This window comes from Hyperoodon ampullatus (genome assembly GCF_949752795.1).
Source record: "Hyperoodon ampullatus genome assembly, chromosome: 1".
Classification (NCBI taxonomy): domain Eukaryota; kingdom Metazoa; phylum Chordata; class Mammalia; order Artiodactyla; family Ziphiidae; genus Hyperoodon; species Hyperoodon ampullatus.
The window spans coordinates 216,794,208-216,817,302 of record NC_136914.1 but is presented as its reverse complement, the minus strand read 5'-3'; the positions used below and the strand labels follow the sequence as shown (position 1 = coordinate 216,817,302).

Here is a 23,095-nt window from a genome sequence, read left to right as displayed (position 1 = left end):
ATCACGGTCACATTATGCTGTTTAATTTTCCTCATAGAGCTTTTTTTTTCCCCCTGTTTTTTCCCCCCTTGCTTATTTTCTATGCTTCCCTAAGCCCCTTCTCAGAGCTTAAGACAGTGGCTGCCACGGAAAAGGAGCTCAATGAGCTTTTGGCCAAGGCCACACAGCTGGTCAGTGAAGCAGCTGCCACGATCACCAAACGGTAAGCGCCACTAGAGCAGAAGTAGGGATCATTTTGCTCTAAACATAGGCTGGCAGGGTGCCTGCTCAATAAATATGTACAGAAAGAAAAAAAAGTAAGGAAGGGAGCGAGGGGAAAAGGGTGTATGAATGGAAATGTTCACAGAAGGGTCTAGAGAGCTTCTGCAGTGACTTTCCGTCATTGGGGAATGAACTCAGTTCAAAGTCTAAGCCAGCACTTTCCTCACCACGGAGTACGGGAAGGAATGGAGAAAGAACAGTCTTTAAAAACGTCCAGAAAAAAGAAGAAAACGGCGAGAGAAAAGCTGGGAGAAAAGAAGTAGAAAGAAAGGAATAAACCCCTTCCTGCCTATTTAAAAGCACAGCTGAGCGCGGCCGGTTTCCATGGCGACCCCCAGGCAAGAACGGCCTTAGCCTATTGGCTGAGATGCCGGAGCCAATGAGAAGGCGCGATGTTGACGGGTCTTAAGATGGCTGTTGGACGGCAGGCTACGGACCGGTGAGTAGAGCTGGTGGCTGGGCTAACTTCCAGGCGGCCCGGGCTCCGGTGTGACGGACCTGGGAAGGCCGGGTGCGGGGAGCGAGGGAGCCAGCGTGGGTGGCCTCACAGCCTCTCCGCGGAGTCTTCAAACCCTTTGGCCGGGCCCGCGGGAGAGTCGGCGGAGCAGGCCTCCGCTTTGCTTGGACCCGACGTCGCAGCGCCTTCCCCGTCCTGTTGGTGGGAGAGGGGTTCTTCGTCCCACCCCAGCCAGAGTGAGAGGGGATGAGGAGACAGACTTTCGATCCGGGAAACAGTCTCTGGTTTACAATTGCTGTACCCGGAAGAGAGCTGCAGTCAATGGGAGTGTCAGCAAGCTAGACGTCCTACACCAGAATCTGCAGCGCTTAGTTCTGTGCTGGGAGGGGATTCTTCCCGCTCGGGGATCGGAGTGTGACCCTGCTGCCGGAGAGCCTGCAGAGTTACGGGTTGTGCAGCCAAACAGGAAAATATGTACCTTTCTAGAGCCACCCTATTGCTGTCTTGCACCTTGTAAGTATTCTCACAGCTGCATCCAATTTGAAATGAGCCTCGAAGTGTTATTGGTTACTTGTAAATCCTTCCGTGTAGGGTTTTGAGTCTGGGGAAGTGTTGGCTAAACAAAACACTCACTTTGATGAAAACATATGCATACATGCAAAATCCTGCTAAATAGTTTATCTGGGTAATCAGATTGGTAACTTAAATCCGAAGTCAGGCCTGTGATTCAGTTGTACTTTTTCTACCTTTTTGAGAAAAGGGAGCGTATTTATTTCATAAACATGAATAGGACATTTACATTAATGTTGATGACAGCATGCTTAAAAGTATTTCAGGCAAGTAACTAATTCCCAGTCACAGAAACTGATTATTGTGTAAATTATTTAACACAATCTTCAGATTGGTGGGTGGTGGCTTGTGACTGTCATACAAGTAAGATTAAATTCAGATCAGACAAGATTCAGATTTCTTCATTTCTAATTGAATATAAAATCTGGGAAATAGGACAGCTTCATTTGGTAAAAATGGAATTGAAATTCTGGAATATTAGAGGCAGGAGACATTTACCCAGTAAACTGCTCAGATTGAGTTTTGGTTATACACAGTTGCCTGGACTTCCAGAAAATGTGACATTATTACCCAGACCTCTGAATGTGACTTCGATGTATGCGATTTAGCCTAGCATTTTACATAGCTTTCTGCCCTTAGAAAGTGAGACGAAAATTCTTCTTAATCAAATGTTAACAGAATTACAGGCTGGAGACATTCTTCAGACCCATTTTCTAATCTGTGTCACCAAGAATATATTACTACTTAAGTCTGTTCTCTATAGAGTTTTCAAGCTATAGAGTTCTATTTTCCTAAGGTAAGTGGATTACAGTGCATTAGGTGAGTCTGTTACCTCATCTGTAAAAGGGGTTTAGATAATAATTCCTAGTGGAAGGGTCATTGGTGAGGATTAAGGGTAAAACAGTGCCTGTCACATTGTTTGTATGCCCTGTATAGCGGTGACCTGCTTTGTTTTTCGTTTTGTTTCTGTTTCTTCTGTCACAATTGGGGTTTCTTTCCCTTTCTGCAGAGCATCTTTTAGGTGTTCTCTCTGAAGTGCAGAGTCTTACTGAAAACTAGCAGGCTTGCCTGTGGTGGCTGGGTTAGGAGAGAACCCTTATCTTCTGGGGTGCTGAGGTTTAATTAGTATTGTTCTGACTGTGAGAGGATGGAATGTTACAGCAAAGAATGAGGTGATTCTGGGCATCTGGGCACGTATAATACTGAGATCCATAAAGAAACATTTTAGAGCAGCAGGACATCCCAGAGATCTGATCACACCCGTCATGTTATAGCTTAAGAATGAAGATCCAGACAGATGAAGTGGCTTCCTCACAATTTTGTTGTTCAGGACCAGGAACCCATCTTCTGACTTTCAAAACAGTGTTTTTTCCTCTGCTCTACCACTGGTTCCCAATCCTTTCACAACCTAGAACCCCTTTTATTATAATTTGATATCTCCATGGATGCTATATTTTGAAAGATTGTGTCCACTAAACTATATTCATTAATTTTTGTTCTTGTTTTTTTTTTTAATAAAAATCAGGTCTGTAGCTACCAATCAGAGTCTCTGATGAATGAATGTGTGGTGAAGAATAATGTTTCATTGAATTTAAGTCTCCTGATCTAAAGGTGGATGATATTGTTTGAGGGATAATAAAATATATTGGGCTTTTTGAATATTGAAATTAGCTTAGAGACCTCCATTATGGTCTTCATAAAACTTTGGGAAACCTAAGCTGAGGAGCTGCTGAGCTGTGTCGTGTTCTTCTAGGTGCATTGCCATCTGCCCAGGTGTGCTAAGTGTAGTGACTGTGTTTGGTTTCCACAGGCAAAAGAAAGCCCAAGCCATTGAGACGAGGATGATACGTAAATATTTTGTGTTCATCATAAATCATGTCAGCCCTGGACTAAAGCTGTGTTCTGCATAGCATACACAGAATTTTTTTTGTAGAATAATTGTGGAATTGGAAAAATCCCTCCAATATGAAACGGAGAGGCTGATACTCAAAACCGTAGAGAAAAAAGGGATTCTGAATGATTTACATCTTCTTTGGGGCTAAATGATAAAACTAAAATATTTGACGTGCAGGCTAAAAACGTGAAAATTTATGTATTGATATACGGACTGTTATATAGATCTGGCTATAATCTACACTAAAAAACTTGTTTCTTGTTCTCTGGTATGCCACGTCTCTTGAGAATGGCTGAGTAATTTCCACGTGTGAAGGGTAATTTGGCGTGATCTGCTTTAAAATGAAGGAATGCACTCTGAAAGGTATGAGGTGAGCAACACTTCAAAGAACTAGAGCATCACAATCCAGAGGAACCCAACAGAAGTAACAGGGGGCCTAATAGGACCAGTTGGTACCATAGTACAATTACAAATGAATAAATAACATGTACGTGCTTTGAGTAGAAAGACAGTGTTTTGGAACGTAAGCCTAAAACAAGTCACGAAGCAGCCACTCCATATTGGCTGATTTGCAGCCAAGCTGCTGTTCAGGTGGGCAGTTTCACTTTGCAGGCTCCTCAGTGAATAATTTGTGTTTGTCCGTGGCCACCAAGTTGCCCTGGTATTTGTGTGTGTGTATGTGTTTTATGGTCAGAGGAGAATGGCACATCACTTTACAGATATTTAGGAATTAAGTTCAGAAACACACCTTATTTGAACTTTGCCTTGTTTTATGGATTTGGACATAGAGTCCACTTTTTAAAAGTTATTTTAATTTTTTTTCCCCTGTGGGCACACACAAGAAACTATCATACCCGTCAGTGGCATCCTGAGGACAGTTCTTAATGCCACATCAGCAAGAACTTATTAAAAATAGTTGATTTTGAGAAAGTCCAAAAGTGATAAAAAATGATTAAGGGCTGATGAGGAAAGGCATGCCCTGTCCACGGCAACTGGCACTGCTTCCCAAGGAGAAACCCATTTGGGTGCCCAGAGCACAGACTCACCCTGTGGAGATACTGAAGCAGTGGCCCAGTGGAGGAACTGTGCCCATCTGAGCGTCACAACTGAAGTCTGGGCTGAGTGGTACTTGGCTGCTGATGGACAGAAGCTTGCCATTTGTATAGAATGTTGGTTCCATGAGGTTAGGCATTTTTGCCTGTTTTGTATACTGCTGTTCCTATGTCTTGAAGTGTGCCTGGCACACAGTGGGCATGCGAAAGATGCTATGGACAAGGAAGAGAAACAGTGGCTTCAAACGGAGAACCCCAATTGGTGCTAAGAAAGCTAGCTCTGAAACTTGTTACTGTCCTTAAGTCCTGAAATGGGATAGTGAGCCTGAAGGTATATTATATGCCAGTGGCAAAGTCATGATGGAGCTTATTATCACTCCCCTCCCCCTGCTTCTCAGAGCACTAGAAATATTTTTATTAATAGCACAACACCTGTTTTTCAATATTGGCATGTTTTACACTATGTCCTTTATGCTAACAGAATATCTCAACATAACCTCCATTCCAACTTTTAAAATCCTCAGGCCAGATTTAGGGATGGATCCAGGGTTTATAGGGAGCTTATGTAATTTGAGGTCTCCTCTTTAAAAAAAAGGAATACAGATTAAAAATATAGAAAATCAGGTATAGTGCTTTGGGAGGCCCTGTGAAAAAGAAGAGCCTTGAAGCTTAGGTTCCATATCTTCCTGGTAATTTGTTTCTGGTTTTATTGCTCCATTCAGAAAAAGACATCAACATTTTTTTTTTTTTTTTTTGCGGTACGCGGGCCTCTCACTGCTGCGGCCTCTCCTGCCACGGAGCACAGGCTCCGGACGCGCAGGCTCAGCGGCCATGGCTCACGGGCCCAGCCACTCCGTGGCATGTGGGATCCTCCCAGACTGGGGCACGAACTCGCGTCCCCCGCATCGGCAGGCGGACTCCCAACCACTGCGCCACCAGGGAAGCCCCCCATCAACATTTTTAATTGAAACTTCAGTCAGGCTGTGGAAATCAAGGAAGTAAATGACTTGCATCAATTGCTAAGTGAATACACCTTAAACATTAGAAACTTCAAAGCTACCTTATGGATGCTGCCACCCATGATTGACATGATAAAAATGTAGTACATGGCCACAGAAGTAATAATAATGATGGCAAAAAGGACTTAGCATTGATCAAGTCCCCAGAACTTCCTAAACACTGTGTTGAGTGTTTCAATAGCGTACCTCGTTTCATCCTCAGAATAACCCTGTGTGCAATATAGTTATTCCTGTAAAACAGATGAAAAAACTGAGGGTCAGAGGTGTTAAAAATGATTTCCTCATACCACTAATATATGGTTGAGTCAGGATTACAGTTGGATTAATTAGATGTTAGAACCCTTCCTCTTAAAAAGCCAAGAGAATGTTTTGGTGAGGATGTTTCAGAGAGCCAGGCACTATGAGTCTGGATGCAAACTGTGAAAAGTGAGAGCTGATTCTTTGGACTTGGGAGGAGGTCCTTAAAAGTTATCAGGCATCCATTATTCAGAGTAATGCAAAATCCCGTGATACTTTGTCTCAGAGACAATGCTGGTGGTTTTCTTACTAGGTTAACGCAGTAGGGGACAGAAAGTTTAGCAAAAAGATTTCCATCTTTCTATTTTATTCCTTTAAGTTGATAGTAAATCTTGAGCAGTACAGCCAACTTCTGAATTCTAGGCCTCTTTTGAATGAACTGGTTTTGGTTCATTACGTATGCTAAAATAGACTGTGTCATGGAGATTAATAGTGAAAATGTACTCAATTATAATTTTAGCAAATGATTACAACCTCAATTTTTAAAAATCATTTTAATTAGACTTAACAATAGTTAATGGTTCTCTCTACCAATGGGCTGTATAACTAATGATAAGAATTACCCTGAACTTTAACTTGTTTCCCAAATACAGTATTATTTTAAAAAGCTGTATGTTTTTGTTAAATTGTTAGGATTATACTCCATTTAGTATTACTTTAGCAGGCAGTATAAAATGTAAAACTAGGACATCCTTTTTACCACCATACTTTTCTCAAACTACCTGCACAGCTTAAAAATTTTCCTTTGAGTAATACTTTTCCTACTCTGTAGGTAATAAGTCCCCTGAAGTTTCCTACGTTCAAATACAGGCGAAACATCCAATTTTATTTTCTTCTCTAACTGTTACAGCTTGAAATATAGTATTATAATTCTTAAGTTGCCTGCAGTGTATATTGTTAGGCTCTTAACATTCTTGAGCAGTGAATGCTTTTACTGAATTTCCTCTTTTCTTTGGACAAGATTATCCATATATTAGAGAATCGAGGTTCTACTGTCATTAAGTCATTCATCTGTAGGTGTGTCTTGTTACAAACTTGCTGAAAATACACTTTTAAAAAATTTATACAAGCAAAATATTTAAATTATCTTAATATGGAGGGTACATCCCACTTTATACCAATTTAAAAAAAGTTTAGATAGACTGTTCCCAAACCATTGGTATAATTATTAGGTTCCTGGGGTATCTTTTAATGGTTTTAAAATTCTTTCCATGTCTACTTTATATGTCTTAATTCATTTTTTTCACTTTAGCAGAAAAGATGTGGAGTGGGCTACTACCTCCTGGCCTAAATGAAAGTGATGTTGAGTTGAATTCTGATGATGAAGCCACAGTAGAGAGCTCTGAACTTAACTTACAAGAAGGTAAAGAAGATGGGACCATTACAAACACAGAGGTCTCAGATATCCCTACAGATGGACCAAAAACTGAAGCAGAGGCAAATGTAAATGCGTATGAAGAGTGTCCCTCTGGAATTCCCTTAAATATGTGGAATGTAGGTTTTCTCTGATGTGTTCTTATTAGAGCCTGTACCTGTGTGTTTGTGCATGGTCCTGTGTGTGTCTCTGCTGTGGTCAGAATGTATATGTTCTTGGGAGGTAAATAGGTAGGGAAGATTGACTCAGAATAATTTTATTACTCTGTGGGTCTGTGGCCAATTCACCGGCCACTCAGATACTTATGTTCATTTTTGTTTTGTTTTTCATAAAAAGAGGAAGGAAAAAAAAACAGTAGGATTAGCTACTTGGTCTAACAAAATACACGAGGAGTTTCAGTCTTAATCTCTTTGCTGTCTATGAGCCATTGACTTTTACCCTCAGGTTATCAGATTGACTTATTTGGAAATAAATGAAGATAAAAACTCAGGTTGTGAAAGTCTCAGACAATAGAGTATCTCAAGAAGAACTGAACTAGTTTCATTAAATTTGTATTTTTATAAATGTTATAGTTTTTTATTACTTAAAATGTTATTTTTCAGATGTATGCTTTGCTTCAAAGCATATTTGCTTCTCTTTCTTTCTTTTTACTTTTATGTAGAAATTTCAAGAACTGCATACAAAACATTCTGAACAGAAAACCTCAACTTCAAGATCCAGGAAGAAAAAAAGAAAACGCTCCAGAAAAGGTGTTTTAATTTAGGTTAATTGTCAATAGTGCTAATATTAAATTGTGACCAATTGAGCTCAACAATTTTTAATAACCATAATTTTGAAATAACCGAATACTTAGGTATTGACACTGTGAATTCTTTTTCAGGTAAATTGAAGAATGAAGAATCTCAAAGGTAGGTGGAATTTAAAATATCTGTCTGTCCTAGATAGTATTGTAGAACTTGTACAAATAGTTGAACTACTTACCTCTGAAACGTAGGAACTAGTAGATGTAATATAATTGTAGTAACCAGTTAAAAACAGTAAATGTAAAAATGAGTACATTTTGTGTAAAACATAAGTTATTGTCTCTCTTCTTACAGTGAACAGTCCTCAAGAGAAACCCAGTGGAAGGAGCTTACTCAGTATTTTGGAGTCAACGATAGATTTGACCCCCCTGTTAAAAGGAAAAAAATTGAAAAGGTAAGATCTTTTTTATTGCATCTTATATTAGCCAGTGGGAAATGTTTGTAATTAACCTTGCCTAAGGTGTTTCTCCTCATTAATTCGTTCAGTGAAGAAGTTAATGTGTGCAAGATGCTAGATAAACAAGTAAATATATAGTTACAAATCATTTAAAAAGCTGTTAAGAAAGAAACGAACAGGGTATAGTGAAGAAATTAAAATGGAAGCCCCACTTTAGCTGAGTGGTCAGGGAAGGCCTTTCTTAGAGGGTGCCGTCTCACTAAGACGGTGGGATGGGAAGGAACCATCTGTATAAGGAATGCTAGTGTAGAGGTGATAACCTGGGTAAAGATCCTAGGGGTGGAAGAGTCATCATAGAACATTTGAGCAGCCGTAAGAAGCTCAGCCTGGCTGGATGGGGTCAGTGAGGAGGAGGGTGGGTGACCCAAGGTAAGATTGGAGAGGCAGGCAGGCAGGGACCAAACTCTGTAGGACCTTAGAGGACAAGGTAAGGAATTGGGTTTTAGTCACAGTGCAATTGAGAGCCATTCAAGGGTTTTAAGTTAAGGGAGTGATGTGATCTAAGTTATGTTTGAAAAGATTGCATCTTATGTGGAAGATGGACCTTGGGGCAACAAAAGCAGATGAGAAGAGGACAGTTAAGAGACTCTTCTAGGCATGAGATGATGGCGGCTTGAACAAGAATGGCACTGCTGAAGATAGAAAAGTGGGTAGAGTTGAGGTACACTGTAGAAGTAGGGTCAACAGTATTTGCCTCCTGATTGCTTATGAGGTGGTGGGGAGATTTAGGATTATGAGGACAGGGAGAGAACCATTCAGGGTTTTACTTAAACAATGGTGTGAATAGTCATGTGAATTACAAAGATCGGAAAGCTTTGGAAGGGAGAAGATTTAGAGTGGGGCCTATCCAAAGCTAATTTTGGGGCATGGGTAATATCAGCAAACAGGAATAGAGTAGACTTGGTAAAACGAGGCAGGAGCTTCGAGGAGAGTCTAAGCTTGAGATGCATGCTTGGGAGTTGTCAGTCTGTAGATGGCGTTAATATTTAGTAGAGGCTTGAATGAGTGAATAACTTATACATTCACTTAGGGGAGTGTTGACAGACTCCAGGAGCATGAAAATTGAGCTCTGGGCCATAGGGATAGAGGCATAGAGGCCTGCTGGTTGAAGCCCAAGGATATTGTATCCTGCATGTATAGACAGGATCATTGCTGTATACTACTGTGTATAGAGATGATTACCATTTTCTGGTTAATCAATATTTCTTATGAAAAACCTCTGATTTTTAAACCCGCGATTGGGTGGAATTGCCTCATTGAGGGTACATGCAGTAAGAAACTGACAACAGAGTTTTACATGGGAACCTTCTGATTCCAAGTTTGCCAAGAATTCCTGTCACCTAATCCCTAGAACACTGCGGAATTGGAACCAGGATCACCTTCTGCTGCAAATAATTAGAGCTGTTGAGCAATCTCCTTTTTCCAAATGTTCAAGCAGGTGCAGAAATGCTAAATTTCTTACAAAGAAAGAGCACTGGTAGAGGTGAAACTAAAACCCAGGCTTTATTGCACCATTCTCAGTTCTCCAGCTTCACTGCCCAAGGGGCTGGTAAACATTTTAAAGTGTGATTGCTGTGCTCTTGACTCCTGTGATTCTGGTGGGCTGGGAGGAGGGATCTTGTGAGGAGGATGCTCTTGACTGTACCAGACCTGTTCCAAAGCATGAGGGAGGAGGCTTATGCTGATGGCAGTGGTCCACGGGCCATCTCTGGCCCACCTGCTTTAGAGTCCCAACCTCTGACTGGATTGTTCTTTTGAGGGAAGAAATGGTTAAATGTTGGTTCTCATAGGAAATATTTTTTAAAGTTTTATTTGTGAATTAGGTGGTCTTTGATCTTCAACTGTTTACAGTATTTGTTGTGTTTTCTCATAACTGTATTGGCTTTAGAATGTCTGAATTGTTTCTTAGTGAAGTTAAAGCTATGAAATTCAGATTTTAGCCTTTCTAAAAAGTAGAAAGTTTGAAGGCATTTTTTTACAACCTATCTGTATTAGAATATTTTTATTTCCCTACATATATGAAATTGTACCTTCTTGATACTGGCAAGATAAGGGCAACTTATATTCTTTGTCTAAAATTTGGAATTTGTGAAGAGTAACTTTAATCAAGGATACTAGGATTCCATGTGCAAAATCTTTTAAACAACTCAGTTTTAGGAACTAGTGTTCTGTTTCGCATTGTACATGAGACGAATTCTAGAAAGAATTATAAGTCAAACACCATTTTAAAAAGGAATTTCTGTTTAAGAGAAGACCGCTCTAAATCCTTTTATAATCACCTGTTGATCTGTTTTATAAGTTTGGCTTTTCCTAACGGTAGGCATTCCTCTGTATGAATGACATCTGCCCAAGAAAGTCATGGCATCACCTCAACAAGGAAACTGTTGCTGGCCAGGCTTGTATCTGCCCAGGATGTTGCCAGCACTTAATATTCTATAAATAAGTGCAAGCATAAGAGGAAAGGAAGGATTTGGTGAAGCCAGATTATCTCATATTCTCTTGGTAGTTCAGCTTAATTGCATGCCAGCAGGTTCACACTCATTCTTTGGTTTGGGATCACTGTTTCACATGCACCCCTTTTGCTGTCATGCTAAAGTCTCTACTGTGAATCCAACAGAGTAAATAGACATTAAAGAATGTCCACACTGGGGGCACCAAGATAAATGTTAAGAATAAATGTAAGTTCAGCAGATAATAGCACTGCCCGAGAAATCTAGAGAGGATCATGAAAATCCATGATGCAGTATGGACAAAACTAGCATGGATTTCTAGTCCATTATTTTACTTCTCTGGGGCAGAGGCTGATCTGTTACTATATCTCAGAGACCCTTTTTAGTCTCTTTTCACTCAATCACTCAACTCTCAAGAATGGTAAAACAAAACAAACTTCTTACATCTGTCGTGTAGTCCTTTTTCTTTTTTATTCTTTTCCTTCTTTTCTTTTTCTCTTTCTTTCTCTCTCTCTCTCTCTCTTTCTTCCTTCCTTCCTTCCTTCTCTCTCTCTCCCCCCACCGTCTCTCTCTCTTTCTTTCTTTCTTCACTGCCAAGCCAAAGCCGTTGCTCAACCAAGGATGTGTATTTACAACACTGCTGTCACCTGCTTCCCTGACAGTGCAGAGAGACTTATATTTTTAAAATGTAATCTTCCTAATATCCAAAGCTGTTTTAAAGTGTTCTTTGTAGTAAATACAGCTATAATTGTGTTTCTGGCAGCAGTTCTGGCACTTATCAATAATTCTGTAATCATAACAATTATTTTGTGTTTATGTGGGAATTTCTTTAGAATAAATTTTACTCATTAATTTCATTATAAATGTCTCAAGTATTCTTCAGTTGAAGCAATTTGATTAGTCAGCAGTCATTTTTGAAAGTAGTTTTATGAATACTTAATGGATTCTTTTTGGCAAGAAAAACCAGAGGTACTTTTAATAATTTTGAGAGTAACTGCACAATGTCTTTGATAATTTTTAGTTGTTTATGAGAGGAAGCTGCTATTATATAGTACGGCTTTTTTCAAACTTATTTTTTTAGCAGAATACTCTTTCTTACTAGAATCTTACATGGAGTGCCAATACAAAGATCACAGGCTGGTTGCCTTGAGTGGGCGGGTGTCAGATGGGTAGGGTGGATGGTGGAGTGTAGAGGTACCATGTTGTTCCCCTGAGATCAGGTACAGACCATTCTCTCGTCATCCTTATGTGATCCCCGTCGGGTGGGTTTTATGGCCAGCATTATTCTCACAATACAGATGAAGAAACTGAAGCCTAGCATGATTTGTCTAAGAAAACGGAGCAGGTTGAAAAGTAAAATAGTCCCAAATCTAGATTTTTCTGAAGTAACAGTCCAACTTAGTTTTTTACTTACCTGATTCAAATAATTTAGGTAGGTGTGATTTTTATGTAAAAGTAGTAGCACTTAATTCTCAGTTCTTTTTTTTAGTTCCTCCTTTATGGAGAGATTACCTAATTTTTTCCCCTAGGTATTTAGGTCTAATCATAGAACAACAAACTTGAGTGGACACTTCATTTGTATTAAGGTTTGAAAATTGAATATATTATCTGACTAAATATTTAGTAGCAAAATTTCTCTAGAAATATATTGTTCCAGTTTGACTTAAAGAGCTTTAATCGGTATGTTCAAAGGGATTTTACTACACACATATGGATGGTTAGTCCTTAAAGTTAAACCTAATACCTGTAAGTTTCTTAGATATTTATAGTACTGCCTTGACATCTGCAACAAAACTGTTAATTAGGGCTTACTTATTGCCTCATGGGAACCTGTCAGATACTGGCCTTAGATGATTTTCCACCTGGGACCAAATTGCCATCCCTAAGTTTGTCTGTATTGAGGTATATCTTAAGCTAAATTTTGATTCCTGTCAGAAGGCGTCTCAGGAGCATGCTGAGGACCTGTAGAGTATCAGCAGTGCTTCTGTGCCCCCTGCCACTCCTGTGGTATGAAAGATGCCCTAGATAATTCCAATAAAGGTTATTCTGGGGTCCAACTTAAGACTTTTAGAAAGCTTTAATACTCAAATCTTATTTCATGAGACTACTTACTGACTCAAAGTTGAAATCTTGGGTCTTATACTTGGGTCTGAGCCCTTGACAAACTATAATGAGGTCTGTAGTAATATAGAGCTGAACCTTCTTTTTGTTTTAATGGTATCCTGATAGACATAATGTAAATAGCTTATTTATCGAATGACTTCTATGATCTAAAAACTTTGCTAGGTATTTTACTTTTTTTTTTTTTTTTTTTACCTTTACCATAACTTTGCATAGAATGTGGCATTATTCTCATTTTACAGGTGAGATAACTGCAGCATTATAGAGGTTTAGGGACAAAGCCCAGGGTTTCTTGGCCAGTAAGTAGAGGAGCTATAATTTGAACCCAGGTCTGACCTCAACAACCATGTTCTTTGTAAACTATTATTAACTTTTGGTCTTAAGGTGATAGAAATGTTATACCTCAGGGTTTTTTTTTTTTTTTTTAACGTGAGCATTTTGAAAATATTTGGAATGTTAGTATCTTCTTATAGAAGCAGAGAGTTTGGGTGTGCCTATGGAACCAGAAATTTTTCAGAGCCAAAAAGAACTATTATATTTTACTTAAATAAATTGCTTTAAAAAAAAGAAAAAGGAAAGAAAGAAAAAAGAAAAAGGAGGAAAAAAAAAGAAACAGTCATGCGTAGCGAAACTTTGTTGAAATAAAAAAAAAAAACTTTTAAAAGAGCTAAAAACAAAGTTGATCATGTAAGTGGAATTCTCGGATTTTATTTCTAGGAGAGAATTTTGGTCATCCAAGCTGATTCTCTCATTTTCTTTAAAGAAACTGAGGCTTATGAGTTAAGTACCTCCTTTACCTGGCGCTGTGACCGTGTCCTCTTGACTCCTGGTCCAGCACTCTTTCCGCTATATTAGATGCCGCTTGGAATGGCTGGGGGAATGGGAGTTAGTTGATGGTGGAGAGAGAGATTTGTAATTTTAGCTAATTTATTTTTAAGTGAAAATTATACCTATCAGCCCAGCAGTTCATATAAGTTTCCAGAAAAGGGGAACGTTCTTGTTTTCCACTTTGTGACATTAACTGTAAGCTGTGGCTGTGTGGCAACCACAGGGAGTTAAGTTAGCCAGTTGCTGCAGCGAAATGCCTCGCTAAATAAGCAGACCGCTGGTTTAGTTCCTGGGCATTAGTGGTAAAAAGAGATCTGGATTATCGTAGGGCCTGGAGTAAAGGCGTACAGCGCCCAGGTCCTAAATAATCTCAGGAAGCCTAAATAATTAGAGGGAAACAAACAGAGCTATTATGTGGAATAAGCAGGACAGGCTTGATAATGGATGCTGTTAGGTTGCTGAGCTGAAAGTGCTGGAGAGAGACGTGGCGTGCAGGCCCGGCAGCATGCAGGGAGTGGTTAGGTACTGGGCATCGGGGAGGGTGCAGTGGGGTCAGCGGGTGTATAGGCATGAGGGAACCTGCAGAGATAGAGAAGGTGACATTCGACATGAGACTTACAAGGGTGGTTAAGATTTTTCAAAGAGAAACACATCCAGAGGCACAGGGAGTATGAAGAGACTGGTAAATGTGGCCAGAGAATAGGAAGTACAGCCTTGCCCAAGATGGGGCTGAGAAAGCATTTGGGGACCCTGTTGTGAAGGGATTTGGGTGCTATTCAAAACGAGGAAAGAAGTGATCGTGTTTGGAGCTGGGTAATGACACAGGATCTGCTTTAGGAAAACAGAAGACTAGTTTGATGAGGGTTTAAATCTTGCAAACAAGAGATGATGAGGCCCTGAGGAAGCACCGAAGGGAGACATGAGAAACACTACAAAAACAGAGCGAAAATAAGAGCCAATCGGAGGCATTGAATATAACGGAGGATTCTCTCCGGGGTGACTAGGGGTGGTCACCTCTGAAGGAGAGTCAGGGCAGGAACTGATGAGCTTGCTTTTCCACATGATAAACATTGAAGACCCTGCCTCTGCAAGGCCTTCCATATGAAGGTAACTAGCAAGTAGCTGGAGACACAGGTCTTCGTACAGGGGAGAGGTCAGATGTTTTGAATTATTTAGAGATATAAAGCAGCTTATAAGAAATAATTGAAGCCCTAGGATCGAGTATAATACTGAGGAGAGGGAAGAGTAAGAAGAAAAGGGGGCCAATCACAGAACCTTGAGGACGGCTATAATTGGGGGACAACAGGAGGAGATAAGGGGCATCAAAGGAGAATTAAGTTAGACATTTGGGGAGAGAGTTTTAAGACTGAGGATGTAGTTGACATAAGAGGTGATGGGAGGACAAATGGTATCATTTATGACTGTGGAGGGAGCAGTTTCAGAGGAATGATGAGGACAGGAGGAATGGAGGAGATGGGAGATGACACAGGACGACTGATACACTGCTTTCGAGAGAGATGGAGTACCGACATGAGAAGAAATCAGTTGGAGGGAGGTGAGCTGTGTCGTCTCCTCCAGCCCCTGGTCCAGATTGGGGAGGACAGGCTTATTTATAGGATGTGAGAAAGATGGAGAAAAGAGAGAGAGAGGAGAACATTGAAAGAGAAGGGTTCTGGATAACATGTAAGCAGGTGGAATTATGCTGAGCACAGGAGGTGGGATAAGTCTTGGGAAGAGAGACGATTCTTTCTTGGAGGCAGTAAGGATGGAAGAACAGAGTAAGTGAGAAGCGGGTGAGAGGAAGTTATAGGAAGTACGTACGTGCCCTTGGTTATCGTCTCCCCTCTCTCGCACCGCCTCAGCCTCTCATGAAGTAGGGGTAGGGTTATAATCTGCTGAAAAGGAAGGAGGTAGGGTTGAGGGTATTTGAAAAAATGAAAAAGACATGCAACAACTTCTTGAAGGAGTGTGGGAACTTTCAAGGGCAGAGCTGAGAGCCCATCCAGCTGAGTTTGGAAAAAGAGCATTTAGTAAAGCCAGTGAATTGAGTCCTTTGAGTTTCTCTGACATTGCTGGGACACCTAGATGTTAAAGTAGTGGAAACAAGTGGTTGGGAGCAACCAAAACAAGATGTGATGTTGGAGAAAGTTGCTTAGTTGCCTAAGGTATTGCTTAGGTCAGTGGCTCTCAAACTTGAGCCTGGCTAGAATCAATGAATTTCTGGGCCCCAACCCCAGCGTTTCTGATTCAAATTTGCATTTTTAACAAGTTCTCAAGTAGTGCTGATGCTGCTGGTCCAGACTCAGGCTTTGAGAACTTTTGGCCTAGAGTCTAGTTTGGAAAGGTCACTCATGGGTTGCAGGCCAGAGAGGCAGGATAGGAGACTCCAGGAAGGGCTGAAGGACTGTGAGAACCAATACGATGGTGACAGAGCATGAGGTTCCAAACGAAGACAAGGCCGGTTCACTGGCTCCGAGGACTTGGGGTCAGTGGAAGGACAGAATCTTGTGTTTAGAGAGAATCCTAGATCGTAAAGCTCTTACATGGCCTAGAGCAAGCGTATTCAGAGTATTGGGCTTCCAGGAAATAAAGAACTTGTGCCTGAGTGTAACTCAGTGAACTACTTGCTTCTTTGAGAAAGTCTTGTTGTCCCCATCCCATACCCTTCCTCCTCTAAGAAAACTACGCACAAACCTGTGTGTAGTCATGTAATTTATTTGCATACTGGCACAAGGTCAGTTCCTAGACTGGTATCACTCGCAGACCTGACCTGGTACACAGACCACACTTGGAGAATCCCTGGCCTTGAGTATAGAATCTGGGGTGGGGTGTTATTTAGCAGGCCCTGAAAATGAAGGATGTTGGAAGAGTGAGTCCAGGATGTTGTTTGGACTATCAGGAGAAGAATTTTGCAGAAATACAAAAAAGAGAAATTTCTGAAGACTGGTGGGTGATCACAGGACCAGAATGGGAAAAGGACAGTAGAGCAGCATGGCCTGGGCTCTGAGGCTCTGAGAGGCTATTGAATGCCAGTCTCAGGCTCCAGTCGGGAGCAAGTAAAAGAAGCCTAATCATCCTCCAGCCCCTTGGGTTGTCGAATGAGGGTTCGTGAGAAGGAACAGTCTTCACTTTAACACAGACATCAGTGACAGCCTTGCTGGTCTTTGTTTCCGTAATCGTTTTAGGCAGATTTTGTGTGGGCATTTTTTTTTTTTTTTTTGCACTACGCGGGCCTCTCACTGTTGTGGCCTCTCCTGTTGGTGGAGCACAGGCTCCGGACGTGCAGGCTCAGCGGCCATGGCTCACGGGCCCAGCCGCTCCGCGGCATGTGGGATCCTCCCAGACCGGGGCACGAACCCATGTCCCCTGCATCAGCAGGCGGACTTTCAACCACTGCACCACCAGGGAAGCCCTGTGTGGGCATTTAAAAAATCTTGTTTCAGTAAAGGCTACATGGGAGCAAAGTTTCTCTCAGTTGACTGGTCTAATCAAGCAGTACACTGCTGGAAGAGACATTCCCTGGACTCCTTTATTAGGCTAAGGAGGGAGAAGTCCATTAACTGAAAATGTGGAAGATACACTAGATAAGCCATTGTTGGGATAAAATTTTCTTCTAAGAAACATATATTAGACTATTTTAAGAAAGTTATATCTTCTTTAGTAACTATTTCCATAAGCTAAAACTCAGTTATTTAACTCTAAGAAGCATCTTTCCATAAAGTATGATGTATCCTACACAGTCTGTTTGGTGATCCCATGAAAATTTTAATTGTGATTTCCTGAAGTATCTTCAACTAGTAAATAACATTTCCATAGGAAAGTACAGTCATTCTTATATATAACTTTCTTCCCATGTTTAATATCCAACTGAATACCCATCCCATCGTCAGAGACTAGGAGGGCCTGTTGAATGAAAGTCTCAAGTTACAAGAATAGGCCATAGTGAAAAGAGGCAGAGGAAAATGGTGGTTTAGAATACAGGCTCTGGGCAAACCTAGATTCATGTGATGGTGGCTTTAACATTTACAGATGCTGTGACCTTGGCCAAATTAGTGAGTCTAAGCTTCTGTTTCCTCATGTTCAAAACAGGGTAACGGTATAATTTCATTGAGTTGTTATGTGGATTAAATGAGCTTTCTTATAGTACTGAGCACAGGGTGTACCACATAATAAGCATGCCATAACTTCTAACTTATTATCATTAGCATTATATTGTTATTAAGGGAAAGCGTAGTCCTTAGGGTCACAGAAGTTTGGATTTGCATCTCCTTTTTCTTAGTTCAAGAAGTGATCTGACCTTGGCTAAGTCGTTTAATACCTCTGAACCACCTTCTCATCAGTAAATGGGAGTGGTACCAACTACCATATACGATCATCGTGAAAATTAAATAGTCTAAGTATGTAATGTGTTTGGTGTGGTCCTGTGACATAGTCTTTATTAGCAAATGTTTGCCTTTCTTTCTTGCCTCTAACTTTTAGGTTTCTTTTCTTTCTAGTCAGGCCTTGAAAAGAGCATAGACCAGGCTGTGGAAGAGTGGAACATTGAGAAGGCTGAGGAACTCAGCAATCACCTAGCTACTCGAGAGGTAAGTCAGCCCAACTGGTGGCACTCTTTTGTGCTTCCAGATCTTCTAAAATGAGCGTATGTTCTTTCTGTGATCATGAAAGTTCAGTATTCAAATATTTGACCTAAGATTTTCCTTTCTGTCCGTTTTCTTCTCTCTTAAATCCACCTTTTATTTCGAAATGCTGGGTTTTATTTTTGTCTTTAAAGTTATTAAATTATTCTGATCTAAATCTTATGCTGGAAATAATCCATGATTAATATTCAACCCCTAGATTTCATCTAGTTCAGAGAGCTTTTTGCCAGTTATGATTAAAAGGCTAGCTTTATTTTTCCATTTGCATCTTTAACTCAGTTTAACTCTCCCTGAGGGCAGCCGTGTGTTCTAATGTCACATCTCTCAACATGTTCCTAACCCTTGCTCCCCAGAATGCTTTCTTACTGCATATTCTAAGTAGTTGCCTCAACCCTAAAGAATTTTCAGCCTTTTTTTTTTTAAACCTATAGTCTATAGTATAAAACTAATAGGTATATTGAATATTCTTTTTCCAAGTACCAAGGCATCAGAAGGTTCTCACTTGCACCCTCTGGGAGGAATATTCCTCCAACTGGGAATGACTGCCAGGTATCGCTAGGTAAAGTCACACATAAAGAGCTCATAATTGGCATATGTTTTTTTGTCGTTGTTTTGTAAGTCTTTTTTGTCCTAGTTTCTAGGAAGGAAGCTCTATCAAAGCTTTCTTTTTTAATATATCCCTACCTTCTTCGCCTCATTCTTAAACTATAACTACTCCATGGTGTTTAATTACATAGAGAACATCATCGGTCACCTGTGTAAACTCTTGGCACGTGCACTGATCTTTCTTATTCACCTGCTGGTGAACATTTTTTCTAAACTGAGACTAGTGGTGAAATTACTATTTCAGTAAATTCTTCTATGGAAGAATTTATTCCACTCTTACATCCTCTGATGTCAAAACATTTACCATGAGCCCGTAAAAAAAAAAAAAAAAAACCATTTACCATTGGTGGCTGTTTGTTGGCTTGTTTGTTTTCTCTTTTTGGTTGCTGGCCACAAGTATCTTATGGGATTTATACTTTCATGTAGGGGAGAAAACCAGTTCAGAAGCAAGGCTTAGGGATTCACAGGTTGTCTTTTTTTCCCCCCTAAGCCTTAAAATCAGTTGTCACATTAGATATTGATACTTCCATTTATAATGTTTATGTATATGTATATGCATTTATTAATGGCTAATCTAAAGAAAATTAGGAAGCTGTGAGCTTGAGTTTGGGACCTAGGTAAGAAGCAGAATAAATGGCAGTTATGTGGCCTTTCAAAAATGTGAGATTTTAAAAAAGGGTTTTTTTTTTTTTAGTAAGATTCATTCATCCCTCCTAGCCTATGATATTCTTGTGCTTTCAGTTTGAAAATTGCTCTTTTCACCTTTAAAGTAACCATATTTTGATTTCATTGATTATAGCATTCATTGAGTATAATAGCATTTTATTATTCTCTTTCCAAGTAGAAAGATTCAGGTATTACATTTGAATGCAATGAATTTGATGGTGTGTTGAATAGTACCACAAACTCAGTAGGATTTCAGTGTTAGCTGTTGGTTATTGTAGTGGCTTCTTCAGTCACCAAGTTTCCTCAGATCTTTGCCTTGCTAAAGGAAGAAAGAGTAATGCAAGCCCTGGTCTATAACGTTAGAATGTGGGCTCCCCGTGATCCATCCATGGCTGGCTATTTTTCTTTTTGTCTTTTTTCTGTTTTTTAGCACCCATACCAGAGGCCAGGGGAATTTAGAGAGAAGCATTTACTTTACTGCAGGCACTGTGTTCCTTTTAGGTAAAGTTAGTAATGCTAAAATTTTAAGAGTTGAACACTTTGATTTTTTTTAAAAAAAATCTTTTATCTTGAAATAATTTCAAACTTTCAGAAAGTTGCAAAATTTGCAAAATGTTAACAGTTAACATTTGCTTTACCATTCTTTCTAATTTATGTACCTTATTAGATTTACCAAATATGTCACTGATTTCCTTTATAGCAAAAGAAAATTTTCTTTTTTCTGGTCATGTCTTTTTCGTCTTCTTTAATCTGGAATGTTTCCTCAGTCTGTCTTTGTTTCTCAGGACCTTAGTATTTTTGGAGAGTAGGGGCCACTTATGTTGTAGGATGCCCCTCAGTTTTTGTTTGTCTGATGCTTCCTCATGATTAGATTCAGGTTATGCATTTTTTGGCAGGAAGATCACAGAAATGATACTGTGTCCTTCTCAGTGCAAGATATCAGGAGGCATGTGTTATCTATTTGTCCAATTTATTGCTTATGTTCCTTTGATTATTTGGGTAAGGTGGTGTCTCCAGGTTTCCCCTCTATAACGTTACGGTTCTTCCCTATATAATTAATGAGTATCGCATGGAGAGGTGGGAGATGATTTGAGACTCTGTTAATATGCTTTTCCTTACTGTTCTTTACTTGCTAGTTTTAGTATTCACTGCTGATTGTTTTCCTGCTCAAGACAATTATTATTACAGTAAGATCTTGAAAACATTATTTGATTGTACTTTTCATCTTTACCTGGCAAATCAGATCTAAAATGTGCCTTCAGTGAGATACCAGATTCTAGAATCTTTTATGTATCTATATTAAATCTCTCAGTAACCTGGTCAATTGGGAATTGGATATAGTTTCCCTAAGTGATGCGCTGGGAGGGCTGGGGTTGCAGTGGCCTTGTGTCCACCAGGGTTGCATGTTCACTCCCTCTTTGTCTGCCTCATCAGTTGGCCACGCGTGAGCTCTCCTTTCCCTGCTGCAGGAAGCTGCTTGTCAGAGGAAACAGAAGTAGTGCCTCCAAGGCCTCAGAAATCTGTGTTTCCTTTTTTTTTTTTAATTATTTTTTATTTTTATTTATTTTGCTGTATGTGGGCCTCTCACTGTTGTGGCCTCTCCCGCTGCGGAGCACAGGCTCCGGATGCGCAGGCTCAGCGGCCATGGCTCACAGGCCCAGCCGCTCCGCGGCATGCGGGATCCTCCCGGACCGGGGCACGAACCCGCGTCCCCTGCATCGGCAGGCGGACTCTCAACCATTGCGCCACCAGGGAAGCCCTGTGTTTCCTTTGAGAATATTAAGTTTCTGTGTTTTGTTTTGTCAGACTGCTATTTTAGAAATGGGAATTGCATAATACTGGCTAGGTATTTTCCATTTTAAGAGTTATTTCCTGTCACACTTCATGACATATGAATGAGATTGCTTTAGAAATTTATACTATTTTTAGCACTTGTAAGGATAGTAAACATTTTTCCCAAGTGTTCTTTTTACTTCCATACAAGTATAATGCTTTGTTCTAGTAAAAGAAATTTATGTAGTGTGGGGTTAAAGAATTCTGATTAAGAGGAAAAACAATAATTTGGGCCCTATTTTACTTGTATAAGTGGAAAAACATCTGGAAAGTTTTTGCTGGTCAGACACAGACATTGGAGAGATACAGATGCCGTGTTAATTAAACACCCGCGAAGAATAACTAAAGTAATCAAGATGGAATTCTTGAATAAATAGTTTAGTTTGAGGTTTAAATTCTCATGTTTATCTCCTTGGTGCGAATCACTGTGGATATGAAAGATGGGATTTTGCGAAGTAAGTAATTGTGAGTTTGGGGCAGAAACCCTTTATGAATTAAATGTATATGTGCATGGTAGGTGTCCTTTTGGAAATCAGGTATATGGGTTTTTAATCAGTACCGTTTTGTTTTTTTTAAGAAGCAGTGACTGGGACTTGCTGATAAAGCCTTTGCTCAGAGGCACAGACCCCAGAGTTCTTAAAGCCTTCTCCAACCATAATAAGTGAAACTAATTTTTGATATTTAACATTTATAAGCCTGTGAAACCAATAGGGCAGCATCAGTATTGAGAAAAATGAAGCCAAAAGAAGAGCCATGTCTGAGAATGGGCCTTGAAAACAGTTCCTCAGAACAGGGCAAAACAAAACAGAACAAACTGGCATGCCAGAACAAAGCTGTCAGTGCACTAGCATTATGTGCACTGCAAGCACATATTTTTCCAGAATCATATTCCCTTAAATTAATGATGACATTAAAGACGTACTTAATCTGGTTTGGGGGATGGCTCAAGTTCACATGGTGGAACCTAGATTGTGCTATCAAGTTCGGTTTTGCCGTGTAGTAATGTGGTTGCTCTGGGACTGTCCCTCCTGCTGATGAAATCCTTCTTTGTTGTTAACAGTCTTGGAGGAGAGCTAAAGTGGAAAAGTACACTTGGGTTTGTGTCCTACTGATGAAACTGTTCTAATTTGAAAACCAAAGTTCTTTTTTTTAAACAATACTATTTATGTATATATATATCATACGAGTACATTCACACACGCACATGCACACAGGTGTTTGAGCACATTTGTAGCTTGTTAACCTCAGGCCTGAATTGGAAGGACATTCCATTCATTGATAGTGATCCCCGAAAATGCCATCCTTTGGTACTTGCCTTTTCTGGCACACCATCTTTGTTACAATTCAGATCATACCAATTTGTAGAAACCAGGAGAAACAAGTATTTCAAAATTAAGTGCTAAAGCCTAGATTTAATAAAGTAAGCTGCACTTCAGCTGAATCTCACATTTTGGAAAGAGAATTTTTCTCTAGGCGTCTTCGTGTTAGCCTGCTGTAGATAAAAACCAGCTTGGTTTGGCAGCAGACAGTGAGTTTCTCCCATCGAATGAGTCACACCTACGTGAGCTAGATATATTGCTTTCAATTATAGCTGTACAATGTCAGGGCAGAAATGAGCGGGGAAGGGAGGTGGCCTGTGAATTTGGTTTGCGCTTTGTATACCTCATGCCCTTAAAGGTTGCCTTTTCTGTAAGTGACTCAAATAGGACGGACTTCGGCAGCACCAGCTAAACTTAATTCCTTGAAAACATCAGTACATACTTCAT

The 23,095-nt window shown here is 40.1% G+C and overlaps 1 protein-coding gene across 2 annotated transcripts in view; it reads left to right on the top strand.

The window, feature by feature from the left end:
• Positions 1 to 680: 680 nt before the first annotated feature.
• Positions 681 to 23,095, top strand: part of FAM204A (family with sequence similarity 204 member A) — a 31,948-nt gene continuing 9,533 nt past the window's right edge. The window contains exons 1-6 of one of the 2 annotated variants that reach the window (XM_079698788.1): positions 681 to 700; positions 6,803 to 6,993; positions 7,587 to 7,674; positions 7,806 to 7,833; positions 8,023 to 8,122; positions 18,081 to 18,170. In XM_079698788.1, the coding sequence (XP_079554914.1) occupies positions 6,811 to 6,993; positions 7,587 to 7,674; positions 7,806 to 7,833; positions 8,023 to 8,122; positions 18,081 to 18,170 (489 nt within the window). In that variant the 5' untranslated portion in view covers positions 681 to 700; positions 6,803 to 6,810. Of the gene's footprint in view, positions 701 to 6,802; positions 7,045 to 7,586; positions 7,675 to 7,805; positions 7,834 to 8,022; positions 8,123 to 18,080; positions 18,171 to 23,095 lie in introns of both variants that reach the window. The other variant, XM_079698787.1, reaches the window with a different exon arrangement.